At 41.2% G+C, this 14,174-nt stretch overlaps 1 protein-coding gene across 3 annotated transcripts in view; it reads right to left on the bottom strand.

Moving 5' to 3' along the window:
- Positions 1 to 11,805, bottom strand: part of DNAJC15 (DnaJ heat shock protein family (Hsp40) member C15) — a 102,506-nt gene extending 90,701 nt beyond the window's left edge. Inside the window, exon 1 of one of the 3 annotated variants that reach the window (XM_081082754.1) lies at positions 11,672 to 11,805. In XM_081082754.1, the coding sequence (XP_080938880.1) occupies positions 11,672 to 11,776 (105 nt within the window). In that variant the 5' untranslated portion in view covers positions 11,777 to 11,805. The remainder of the gene's footprint in view (positions 1 to 11,671) is intronic. The other 2 variants (XM_081082752.1, XM_081082753.1) reach the window with 2 other exon arrangements.
- Between the last annotated feature and the right edge of the window lie 2,369 nt (positions 11,806 to 14,174).

Genomic DNA, 14,174 nt, shown 5'->3' with positions numbered 1-14,174 from the left:
TTCTGAAAACTGCTTTTACTCTCTCACAAAAGCCTATTTTACTTTAAGGCAGCAATTTCTTAGAATGGTAATGCTTACAGCTTAAATTTCATTACACAGTATTCTTTCCTTCCTTTTTGAGTTAGGGTAAAATAAAATGAACTCTGCTTTGAAGTTTAAGAATTCTTAAACATATCTTGAAGCAACTGAAGACTCTGAAAATTATCACAAATACTAAGACTATAAACCATTTCTTTAAGTTGCAGTTCCTCAATTTCTGATATCTAAATGATGAAGCAGCAATATGGTTAAGAGCTTTTGGAGTCAAAATTAGTTTCATATCCAATCCTGCCACTTCCTAGCTGTATAACCTTGAGATAGTTAATTAACCTCTTTGATCCTCAGTTTCCCTTAAATGAAAATGGTGAAAAGTAACATCTAACTTCACAGGGCTATTATGAGAAATGGGAAAATAACACAGTGCCTGGTACATAGCAGACATTCATTCAATGTTGTTCACTTCCTCCTTAACTGTTTGCTTGCACATCATGAACTCAATATATTCATACATATCATTAATTTTTATCTTATTTTATATAGTCAATGAATAAAAATAGAAAATACAACTGATATTATGGGGCAGGACACTGTTATGAAAATTTTCACCTTATAAAAGACATTATATCTGAAAAGATTGGGAAATTGTTTTAAAGCAAACAAACACAGAAAACCACCTGTACTGGACAAAAGTGAATTTTTACTGCAAGGGACTAAATGATCCTTTACAAAATCTCATAATTAAAAATATTATGACACTGATAAAATACAGATAATAAACTTAGTGTTAGAAATAGATCTATTGACACTTAAAAATAAGAATGAATGAGTCAACAATTCTAAACTGTATGGCATTCCAACTGTTTCTAAATGGTAGAATACCACAAGTTTTCTAGAATGGAAAGGACGGCTGAAATGGGTTACCCCAAAATAGTTAAACAGAATATACCCATTAAGGTATCAATTCACAGCACTTATTAAAACTTTTACTTAAAATACTTTACAAAAACCATCCTATATAATAAAAGCCCAGCGACCAAAAAGTGGAAGGGCCAGAACTACTGGTCGACCAGTTGCTATGACACACACTGAACACCAGGGGGCAGACGTTCAACACTGGAGCTGCCCCCTGGTGGCCAGTGTGCTCCCACAGTGGTAGTGCTGCTTGGCTGACCAGGATGAGCAGTGTTCCCACAACGGGAGCAGCCATTCAGAGGGCGGGTCCACAGCCATCGGCTGACTGGGATGAGTGGCGCTGCCACAGTAGGCCGATCCCCACAGGCCATGCCCCCCACCAGTGCACAAATCCCATGCACCGGGCCTCTAGTATAATATATTTAGAAATGTTCTAAGTTCTATAAAGTAGTAAAGTTCTTGGTGAATAAAACTACCATCACTGTAACTAGGCAATACTGGGGATGGGGAAATGCTACTGATACTACCATTCTGTAACTGGTTTTCACCCTTGGTTTAATTCTCTTCCCTTCAGTTCTATGTATCTGCTATACAAACTATTTTTTTCAGTTGCGGTGGGGGTGGTTGTTAAATTCTAGGTATTCCAAAAGAAAGTGAAAATTACTCCCTGGAAGATCATATTTAATCATTTAGAGGAATGTGCAGTCATATTTGACCTTAGACCTGGAGATAGGTGCTTCTGCTCATGACCCATACTGAGATACCATAACAAACTTGAAAGTATGAATGCAGGCATACCTCATTTTACTGAGCTTCACTTTATTTCACTTCACAGGTATTATGTTTTTTACAAACTGAAGGCAAGACCCTCCACCAGCAAAAAGATTATGACTCCATTTATTGCAATACTCTCTTTATCATAGTGGTCTGGACTGGAACTTGATATCTCTCTGAGGAATGCCTATACAGAAAGATTAATGGGTCTCTCCTTCCTTTAACAATCCCCTAGAACCCTCCCTTAGCAGTCCCTAACACCAGATATCAAAAAACAAAAATAAAGCCAAAACTAATCAACCAAAGAAGAGCTTCGCTGTAGCTGCAGGGGTAATTCCACTTTCCCTGGTGGACTGAAAGCAGCAATCATTGATCCCAAGACAAGGAAATCTTTTACTCTCATACCCCATTAGCTATCCAGGGAGAAGATAAGAAAACTAGGAAAGAGTTGGGTAAGAGGATAAAAATGGGATTATTAGGATCCAGTGTTGGGATCTAGAATGAAGTTTCTCATGAGATAAAATAGTATACACACAAGGTTTCTTAGAGAAATGGCTGATTCTAGAACTGGGGGCAAGAAATATACACAGTGAGCTATAACACCTTGTAAGTGCTGAAAGTAAGGAAATCCTAAAAAAATCCACAATAATGATGGTATGCCAAGGATACACAGACGCCAACTAAGCGATTCCCAATGGCCAAAGCTGGAACCATTTGAACAACAAAATAGTAGTACTGGATTATAAACCTAAGTATAAAATAAGTATCATGAATCTAGATTGATAAAAATAAGTAAATGGGGGAGAAGAGACATTCTCCCATGCAGAAGAATTCTAAATAATTTTATAGACTTCTCAACCCTTAAGAAGGGGGATCATGACTCCCCACTCCTTAAATATGGACCACACAAAACAACTTCCTTTCAGAAATAATAGTATGGGAAGGGGGGAGGGGCAGAAGAGCACCTTACAATGGAGAAACCTGACAAATACTTTATCAGACTGGATCAAGGTCAACATAAATAGTGATAAATCATGTTTATAATATGTATTCTACATATGATGTGATGAAAATGGCATTTAACTCTCTGTTCTTCCTTCCAAAACCCATAATCTGTCTAATTGTGAGAAAACCAAGTGACAAATTTCAGTGGAGAGGCATCCCCCACCTGAATAGAATTGTGAGTACTCCTCAAATCTGTCAAAGTCATCAAAAACAAGACAAGTCTGAGAAACTGTCACAGCCAAGAGGAGCCAAAAGAAACATGAAAACTAAAAAGAAGTGGTATCCTGGAACATTAAAAGAACATTAGTAAAAACTAAGAATCTGAATAAAGTATGGCTTTTGATTAATAATAATAATGCATTAATATTGGTTCATTAATTGTAACAAATGTACCACACTAACACAAGATGTTAATAGGGGAAACTGAGTGTGGGGTATGTGAAGACTTTGTGTTCTCACTTTTTTTAAAAAATATATTTTATTGATTTTTTACAGAGAGGAAGGGAGAGGGATAGAGAGTTAGAAACATCGATCAGCTGCCTCCTGCACACCCCCTCCTGGGGATGTGCCCACAACCAAGGTACATGCCCTTGACTGGAATCGAACCTGGGACCCTTCAGTCCGCAGGCCGATGCTCTATCCACCAAGCCAAACCGGTCAGGGCGTTCTCGCTTTTTCTGTAAATCTAAAACTACTGTTTTTTTTAAAAGAAAAAAGTCAATTTAAAAGGAAAGAAATGTTATACATGGTAATCAGATTTTCATGAGAGCTAACAATGCTTATTTAATCCCTAATAGCATTAAAATGATACTCAAAGAGCATAAGACAGTGAAAATGAAGTTCCATGAAAAATACTCTTTCTCTTACCCTGTAGGCTAAACAGATTTCTGTGGGCTAAGGGAATAACTCCATTCATAATAGTGTTCTATAATACTGCTTTTAGAAGCCTATGCTTTCAAACTTTTCAACATCTGTGGCATTCAAATCACCTTACAGCTGAAAATAAAATGAGCATGTTGGTCCCAGACCTGTCTGCCCTCACTGATCCATTTCCTGCCCTTCCCTCCTCTGATCTGTTGGAAAGGACCTGAGTCCTGCAGGCTCCGGTGTCAGCTGGCTCCAGTTGAGTCTGACCAAGGAGATGCAATGGTGAAGGACAGGAGGGTAAAGAGAGGGGGAGCAGGTTGCTTCCCCCTTTTTCTCTCTGTCATGAGCAGCAGCTCTAACAGCATCAGTGTCTCTGTGGCTCCACCTTCCCTGTGGACAGAACCCAGTTAACTGGAGGGGTTTTGAAAACATGAATTCTTCCCGTTAGCCCACCAGCCCTAGGAATGCTAATGGTTTCTTGCTGTTCTCAACCTCTGGACTGCCTCACAATCTTGTTTGGCTCCTCTACAACTCCATTACCTATAAAGCCAATTCTCTGCATTACATTTGTTTTATATAACTCAAATTATGTCTGTTTTCCTGGTTAGTCTTTGACACTCACAGAAAAATGGAATAGGAAAGAGAAATAAAGAGAGAATATATTCTGAGTAAGAACACAGAGGCAAGAAAGCAGAGTGCCTTGTGGTTCATCTATGCACCAACTGTGCGGCCTTGGGCAAATTACTTCATTGCTTTAAGCCTCAACTGACTCATTTATAAGTGGGGGATTATAACAGCATCTCTACCTCACAGAGTTATCACACAGACTAAATGAGTGGTAAAGCATTAGCTTAACACCTGGCACAAAACAATTTAGCTCCCATCACAGTCCTTGCTGCCATCATCTCCTCCTCTGTGCTGTACTCCCAGAACACGGCCCACATTCTTTAATAGTCTTGCCTGCTTCTGCTTCTCTATCCTGTACCTTCTTAAATATTGCTCTAGGCTTAACCTTCCCAAAGCCCTTCCCTGATCACACAGCTCCTACAAAACTTCAACTGCATACAGACATGATCCACAGCCCTTAATCTGCCATTCAGAGCCATCAAGAGTCTATCCCAACTTATTTTCCTTACTTTTTTTCATTGATATGATCTATATTTTGGAAAAACTTTTTTTTTTCCTTTTTCTGGCTTCTCTTACATTTCAAGTCCCTAGAGCACAAAAGTCATGTTTTATCATCTTGTTTCTAATGCAGCACTTAGCCTCCGTACCTAACCTAGTAAAGTGAGACACTATAAACACGTTAAATGAATGAACAAATAAATGATAGCACCTAATAAAATTGGTCTCCAATTGGATGCTTAAATTTGATCCAATTTGCCTTCTAGAGCAAACTTACGACCCACAGGCCAAATCTGGCCCCCTAACTCTTTTTGTAAATAAAGTTTATTGGAGCACAGCCACATTTATGTATTGTCTATGGCTTCTTACACTCTACACTGGCAGAGTACAGTAGTGTAACAGAGGCCATTTGGCCTGCAAAGCCTAAAATACTTACTTTTTAGCCCTTGACAAAATAAGTTTGCTGACCTCTGTCCTTGAGGGTGGAAATTCTGGTTTATTCATATGCTCTCCACACACACCTAGTATATTGCTCCCATGTATTTGGTGCTAAAAAAAAATCTATTACACTAAATTGAAATGACAAACTTTAAAAATAAAGTGGAGAATGCCTATTATTGAAGGTATTAAGCAATAAAATAACCAAACTACATACAACATTAGGTAGTTATATTTAGGCCTCTCTTTATGTCAAAGAATAGAGTATCATTTATCTTATTCTTTTTATTCCTTAAGGTCATCAGTTCTTCATTCTAGAAAATGTTTCTCTAATCCTCTATTTTTCTCCCATCCAGCTATTTCATTCATTTGTTAATTTAAGCATTCAACAAAAATGTTATTAGATAACATGCATGTGCCTGGTTTGTTAGGAGCTGAGAATGAGGATCCTTGAAATTTGGTCCCTGCCTATAAAAAATATCTAATTTTAGTTAAAACACATATTTCAAATAGGAAAATATAAGTGCCATTGAAATAATGCCAGCAAATCAACAAGTAGACCAAGTCAGATATCTGTAAGTGTCACCTAGTCTCAAATATCTACCATGAATCAAAAAATTTCTGAAAACTGGTAAAACAGTGTACTCCATCATAGCTGCTACTGCTGAGGGGGAAAAAAGGCATCAACATTGTTTACAAATTCCCTAAGGCATCTTATTCTTTCAAAACAGCATAAGCAGTAAATAACTTTCTAGATAAATATAAATTGCCTGAAAGTGTTATAAAATGCTAAAACTTCTATCTTGAGACAGCAACATTTAAGTTCAAGATAGACAACAGTTATACCAGAAGGAAATTAACAAGGAAAAGAATTATTCCTCTGCCTAAAAAAGGGAAGTAGTAATTGTGATGGAGAGAAAAGATGGAGACTCTTCACTCACTCAACAAACATTTATTTATAACATTGATAACACTTGCCATATAAATACACAAAAATTATTTTGTATACACCAGGCCTTGTGCTAAGTTGAGAGAGAGAGAGAGAGAGAGAGAGAGAGAGAGAGAGAGAGAGAGAGAGAGAAAGAGAAAGAGAGAGAGAGAGAGAGAGAGAGAAGTCAGAAAGACAGACACAGATTACTGTTCTCCCTTAGAGGCTAACATAAAGGAGAAACCCTATAGAAAATATGCAAGAATATGTTAGAACCAAACATCCAAGTTTTTTATTGTTACTAATAGTAGTAAACTTAATAGCTGTTTATTTATTGAACAATTAAGTAACTACCACGTGTCAATTACAATGCCAATCACAGCAGATAAATGTTCTTGCCTTAAAGACATCACAGGTTCTTATGAAAATATAATTTTGATACAAGAAATACTATAATTAAAAAATTGTATGACTTTATAAGGAAATACATTGGATAAAATAATTTAATTCTACTAGGAAAAGGAACTAGAGTAAGGGAAAACTTTGCATCAAAAAAAAAAGAATTGGAGCCCTGGCTGGTGTGGCTCAGTAGGTTGGACATCCTAGTGCACCCTGCACCAAAAAGATCACCAGTTCAATGCCTAGATTGTGAGTTCCATCCCAGTCATGGTGATGCAGGAGGCAACCGATTGATGTCTCCCTCTCATATCCATGTCTCTCTCTCTCTCTCTCTCTCTCTCTCTCTCTCTCTTCCTCTCTCTATAAAACATCAATAAAAACGTTTTTTAAAAATGAATAGGAGTTTGCCAGGAAAAGTTTCAAACAGAGGAGAAAACTATAAATCACAACATAGGATAAAGTACAGTATAGAGCAGTGATGGCGAACCTTTTGAGCTCGGCGTGTCAGGATTTTGAAAAACCCTAACTTAACTCTGGTGCCATGTCACATATAGAAATTTTTTGATATTTGCAACCATAGTAAAACAAAGGTTTATATTTTTGATAGAAAAATCAACCAGAAAATGAGTTCGCAGGTCACCTCTGACACACGTGTCATAGGTTCGCCATCACTGGTATAGAGGATGGAAGATAGGGCTGGATACACTTTTGGGGGTCAGTTCATGAAAAGTCCAGTGAGTTTGAACCATGGTAAAATTATAAAAAGGGATGGTACCATTGTAAGGTCTGTATTATAGAAAAACTAGAAGCCCAGCGCGCGAAATCACACAGCGCTGCCCACCCACCTCCAGCCCTGCCTTGACACCCGAACCTGTCCACACAGCACTCCAGCACGCCTGGCCCAGCCACGACCCCCCTCCCACCCCCCCAACCCCCCCCCCCCAGCCCTTCTCTGGCCACTTCAAGCCCCGCCCACAGTCCCTCCAGTCGCCTCGGGCTGGTGCTGCCTTCTCCGGGAGCCTCTCCGTTTCTGCCCTGTCTCCGGAGCAACACGGTGACTCCACCCCAACATGGCCCCGGAAGAGAATGTGGAAGCCTCCGCCTGCTGCGCTGTGCCCCTTCCCCTGGCAGGTGGGCCATGGGGCACTCAGAGTGAGAGTGGTGGGTGGCAAAGGACTACTGAGGTGAGTACTATGGGCTCTCACCCCTGCCCTCCCTGGCACGGGATGGTCCCACCTCCTCCAGGCGCCTCCCTGCTTCTGCCCGTCTCTGGAGCAACGCCCCAGCTAATATGATAATGGTCTGGTCGTTACCCTTTAGGGCATCCCCAAAATTAGCATATTAGCTCTTTATTAGTATAGATAACTGATGGCAGTGTGTAGACTAAAAAGGGTAACATATCGGAAGCAGAGAGACTAATTTTTAAGGCTACCATAGTAGGCTAGGGGAGAGATGATAACGGCTAACAGAACAATAGTGAGAAGGGAGGGAGAAGGAAATAACACAAGCCAGGATAAGTGGCTGATGAACTGAATGTTGGAAGGAAAAGAGAAGTGGAGTTGAGTATGGCATTATTCAAGATAAGAGAATCAGCATGTTTTTGGCAAGAAGATATGAGTTACATTTTAGATAAGCTGAAGTTTGTATTTTGAATTTATAAACTCCATTCACTGAAGAAACAGTTCTCCTCATTCCTTCCTGCCGGAAGCCGGTCCATCCTTGCTGCTTGACACAGTCGCAGCAGGGAAGAAACATCTGCACAGCATATGTTTCAAGGGACCTGGCATATATGGCATACTGTTCTTAATATGTTTGCTCACCTTCTTGGCGCTATGTGTTTTAACCAAGGTCACCTCTCTGAGAAAGGTTGTTTCCCCAGGTAGGGATTTTTCCCTAAAGTTAGGGAGGGAATAAAACCCCTTAACTAAATGCCAGGCGGGTAGTTAATCACTTTAACTACAAACAATCACCCTTAAACTACATAATCTTTACTCCCTGGAATGGAGATAAGACCCTAACCTTTGGAATAGAAATTGACAGGATTAAAATCAACTGGTATAAATACAGATGTAACAAGACAATAAAAGACAGAACCTGGCTGGAGATCCTGGATAGAACCAGGCAAGAGAATCCAACCATGCTGATCAACTGAACGCTGCCTCTGTGTCATTCATTCATTACTTCTTCGCCGACTCCGTCCACACCTTTGGGAACCCCTGGGCCTGCTGGGGCTGAACCCCAGCACCTTCCCATTCCAGAATAACTGGAAATTGGACAGCAAACAAATTTTCTGTCCATGATGCTTACATTTTAACCTCCGTTTACGATATAAAAAACAGCAAGAAAAAAACAAATTTAAAAATATGGATAGACAATACATAATCCATGTGATTTCTTCAAAGGGAAGACTCCAGGTATGTTAAATATGTTTTAAATCAACTTGGAATTAAAAAATAATAGAAGTGGTCTCTTTTTTTCAGTAATGAATACTTGATAATTTATGTGTTTGATAGGTTTTAGCCAGATGTATCAGGTTTGCTCATACTGAAATACATGTGTGGCTAATCTTCTTATACATTACATTATCCCAGCAATTTTTCAACCTTTTTTCATTTCATGGCACACATAAACTAATTACTGAAATTCTTCGGCAGACCAAAAATATATATATTTTTGGCAATCAGACAAAAAAAAATAGGTATACGTTTGATTCATTCACACCACTGGCTGTTGCTGTATTGGCTGTTGTCATTTTTTTATCTGACAACCTAAGGTAAAAGAGGTCAGCAGTAACCCTGACTAAGTAGTCAGTTATCACATGTTTTAAAAATTCTTGCAGCACACTGGTTGAAAATCACTGCATTATCCTAACAACACTAGGAGTCATATTATTCAGGAAAGTACTGGAAACTAAAAGGCTAACACACAAACTGAGTTTTGTTCAAACTGCTTTAAAAATTGATGATATTCTTTTTTGGTTGTTAATCCTCACTTGAGGATATTTTTCCTTTTTTTTTTTTTTAAGAGAGAATGGAAGGGACGGGAAGATACAGAGAGAAATAGCGATGTGAGAGAGAGACATTGATTAGTTGAGGGAATCGAGCCGCAATGGAATCAAACCCATGACCCTTCAGTCTGTGGGCTGACGCTCTATCCACTGAGCCAAACCAGCTAGGGCGACGATATTCTCTTTTTAATCTTAAAAAGTGTATGTCCTACTTTTCTATGAGAACTAGCTTTGCTAAAGCAAAGTTTTCACATGACTTCTAATTATTAAACAATTAATTATAAGTTACTATTTTATTCAAGGTACTTCACAGGTATTTTTGCCAACATTTTTATCTTTTTAATCCCTTAAGCAGGCTAATAAACATTACTTCGTAGTTCCTAAAGAGAAGCTTACTTGAGAAAAAGTTATTTGACATCTACTTCTGCAGACACATAGTTCAAAAACTTTACATTGCACCTTTTTTGAAAATGGTCTGAAAAATTTTTCTTTAACTCCTTGAAAAACATACTCTTTTCTACTGGTTCCTAAAAGATTATTGAGTATGTCCCACACCTAGGTCATTGATTCTTTCTTAACACTTACCTTTGTCAATTCCCCATTACTTTCAGTACTTCCAAATTCCCCAAAGTTATTATTATCAACTCTCTTATCTTCTACCTCATCATTGGTCAATGCTTGGACCAATGGTTCTCAACAGAAGCATAACAGGTCTTTAGGCACATTTTGACAATTTGTGGACCTTTTGGTTGTCACAATAATTTGGGTAGGAGGGAAGACACTTGGTGGACGGGGAACTATTGGTCCTAGAAATCCTAATATGCATGAGACAACCCTGCACAACAAAGAACTGTCTTCATCCCCCCAAATTGTAAGGCTCTACTGGAGATTAAGTCGGCGAGATCTATCACTGTGGGCTGGAGTAGCAGGGAATGTGGTGTGGAAAAGGGCTAATAACAGCCATGTTTCCGCACTTTCCCCCTCGAATCCATTCATCTTACACACAGACCTTTACAATGGCCCCACCTATCACCTGTTTGCTTAAAACTCAGAAAAATGGCACCACTGCCCTCAGAATACCCCAGCTCTCCCATGTGGTTTAGCAGATGCTTCCGATGTTCCGGCCCCCAGTGACCTGTGGGAACTGCAGGCGTCAGTAAGGTGCCACTAGCCACCTGTGAGCACCTGCAGGCTGGGCAGCCCACACGGAGGTGTCCTGTTCCTGCAAAATCCCGCTGGGTTTTAGGCAGCATATACTGCATCTATAATGCCAGTAACAATTCTTTATGTTGATCACACGCTAAAATAGCATTGTGGCTATACTGCATTAACTAAAATACACTGTTAAAATTAAATTCACCTGTTTCTTTTCACTTTTTTAATAGAGAAAACTTAAAACCACATGAGACTGGCAGCACGCTGCTCTCGCGCGATTCCTTTTCCCGGCTCCACATTTCGGCCTGAATAAACCGCCTGCAGCGCCCGAGCCCTTTCCCCGGCCTGCAACTTTGTGGATACACCGCTCCTGCCACAAACACCTTCGTCTTCCCTTCGCTGGGCGACCTGCTCCCCCTCCTCCCATCCGGGCGCTGAACTGTTGCTTCCCTTCCCTGAGCAGCCCTTCCTGACCTCCCCCGCCCCCACCACCCGGGGTCCCCGACGTGACGCGGAGAACCCTCCTGAGCACTCGCAGGGCTGCGTCTCCAAGGGCCCCTTCCAGTCGGTGTCCCCGAGACTGGAAGCTCCCTGAGGCAGTGGTTCTCAACCTTCCGAATGCCGCGACCCTTTAAGACAGTTCCTCATGTTGTGGTGACCCCCAATTTCATTGTTACAAATTGAACATAATTAACGCATAGTGATCAATCACAAAAACATATGTAATTATATGTGTTTTCCGATGGTCTTAGGCGACCCCTGTGAAAGGGTCGTTGGACCCCCAAAGGGGTCGCGACCCACAGGTTGAGAACCAATGCGAGGGGACAGACATTCAACGCGCCCTTTCGGCGGAGGCCAGGCGGGTCACCGATTAGCGGAGGGGCAGAGATGAAGAATGAATGCCGGGAGCGGGGTTCGCGGGGAAGGAGGTTCGCAGAGGTGAGGCGGGGACTAGGGGGGACCCGGGGCTGCTGGCGGGCCGCCCGGGGCCGGAGAGAGGCGGGAGCGCCGGCAGGACTCACCAGGCCCCGGTCGATGTCCGCGTCAGGCCGTTTGGTCGAGGGCGGCGAGTACTCGGCGTGGCGGATGCCCTCGCCGGCGGGGGCGACGCCGCCGAAAGCAGCCATGGTGTTGCGCCCAGGGAGACGGGACGCCGGGCGCCGCCTACGGGGCGCCGCAGGGACAAACTAGTGAGCGCGCGGCTCCGCGGGTTTTGGCGAGGCCGGGCCTCTGCGCAGGCGGAGGAGGGCAGGTCACCAGGAGAAGTGGTTCTCACCCAGGCGCTGGCCAACTTGCTCCGTTAAAGCCAAGAGTGAGACCCAGAGCTGAGTCCCCTGGGACATGGAGCACGTTTTGTAAGTTTCAGATCCACCGGTCCAAAGCCCACACGAGGCCTCCCCAAGCAGCGCCAAGGGCCAGGGCTTCATCATTTGAGCTGATGTTGGTCTCATCAAACTGCAGTGCCTGCCGGTTCCGGACCCTTCTTCCTACCCCGACTACTGAGCAGGCTTCTGTTTAATGCCACAATTCTCCCATGCATGAAAGCAATATTAGAGGCAATTTGCTTACCCTTTCCCCCATATGAATGACTATTTTTAAAATGAGATTGCAAAGAATAAATCTCACTCCCCACAAATGGTTTTGTGCTGACTTGGATATAGGAAGACCCACCTTATTATTAATTTTTAAGTCAAGCCTTTTTGAGCAAAAATTAACCAACAAATGAAGCCTGTATACTGTTTTCCAACTCCTGTACCGACTTGGCAGGATTTTTGCCCTTTATACCCATTGCAAAAGCAGCTTACAAGAAGAGAAATAGTTCTTTTTTCTATTCCTGAATTTAAAGTTTGAGGGTCTGCTAACTTATTCATTTAGTTACTATTATTAGCAAACCCAATAAGTTAGGGCCTATAAGAATTCACAGTCTCATAAGGAAAATAACACTGACACGAAGTAATAGCAATACATGCCAGAACATGAGCACATGCACTGTACAGAGAATAAAGAAAACTGGACTAGGAGAATGGAAGAAATCCGAGTCCAGTGTATTTTTTTTTTCTAGGCTTGTTCCTTGAGGATTCCCATTAACCTCTTCAAATTTCTCCTTATCTGTGGAAAGTGAGTAACATTTGTTCAATAGTTTAACTCAGGGAAATTATAAGGATAAAATGTACAAAATATATGGAAGTAATTTGTCCTATTGTGCAATGTACTTATGAAGAGTGTAACTGCTACAATGCTATTGGCTTTTATGGGAGGAAATGGCCTCTTTTAACCAGGGTCATCTGAAAAGGTTTGCTGGAGGCTTAGCCATTGAGATAATCAGTAAAGAAGGGGTAACATGCAGCCGGTGTGGCTCAGTGGTTGAGGGTGGGCCTGTGAACAAGGAGGTCACTGTTCGATTCCCTGTCAGGACACAGGCCTGGGTTGGAGGCTTGATCCCAGTAGGGGATGTGCAGGAGGCAGCCAATCAATCTTTCTACCTCTCTCTCCTCCATTCATCTCTCTGAAATCAATAAAATAATAATAATGCCATACAGACACCCACTATCTAAAAAAAAAAAGAAGAAGATGATGAGGTAAAATGTTTTTAGATGGAAATTATAGCTGAAAAGAAATTTAGAAGGTGGTATGTAGGACTGGGTGAAAAACACTCATCAAGACTCTTCAGAGGGAAGGAATTGGTATGTGCAAATTGCCAGTTATAAACAGTCACAGGGATGTAGACTACAGCATAGGGAATGTAGTCAATAATATTGTAATAACTATATATGGTGTCAGATGGGTACTAGACTTATCAGGGTGATCACTTCATAAGTGATATAAATGTTGTATACTGTACATGTTGTATCCTTTATTATCCATTCATTCATTTATTCAATAAGTATTTATTGAGCACCTGTTAGGTATCAGGCACTATTCTAGGCAAAGGGCTTAAGTGTCAAGTACCCAAACAAGATCTCTGATTCTTTTTGAGAGGAGTTAGAAACAGGGTTAGGCAGACAGGGTTAGGGGTAAAAGAAAGAAGGAAATATAGATGTGACCATTGGAGCCAACTAAAACTAAAGGAATGCTGGTCTTGCAAAAAGACAGAATGCCACAAGAATGCTTATCTTGCAGGTACAGAAGGTTACAAGAAGCAGGACTGGAAGAATAAAAAAAGTGTGGACATAACTGTACGGTCAAGGAGGGCCCAGCTCCAAACCACAAGAATATTTATCGTGCAGGTTCAGGATGTTGCAAGAGACGGGGCAAGAGAAAAAGAAAAGAGCCCCTTTTCTTTCCCCCTCGGAAAGAGGAGGTTGCTTTTGAAATGGTTGCTAGGCAAGAAAGGTAGAAGAAGCCAGTCAAAGAGTTACACGGGTAGACAAACAGTGGACTCAGGGTATAAAACCCCTAGATGAGTGAATTCAATGGCAACCCTTTCTTGGGCCCCCTCATGTGGGGAGTTTGTATCCACTTATAATAAATTTCCACGGTTTTGCTTACATCTTCTGGTCCATGATTTTATTCTTTAACTTCATG

The sequence above is a fragment of the Myotis nattereri genome (genome assembly GCF_964212035.1).
Source record: "Myotis nattereri genome assembly, chromosome: 2".
NCBI classification, from domain to species: domain Eukaryota; kingdom Metazoa; phylum Chordata; class Mammalia; order Chiroptera; family Vespertilionidae; genus Myotis; species Myotis nattereri.
The sequence above is the reverse complement of the archived record's forward strand: the minus strand, read 5'-3'. Positions and strand labels throughout refer to the sequence as shown.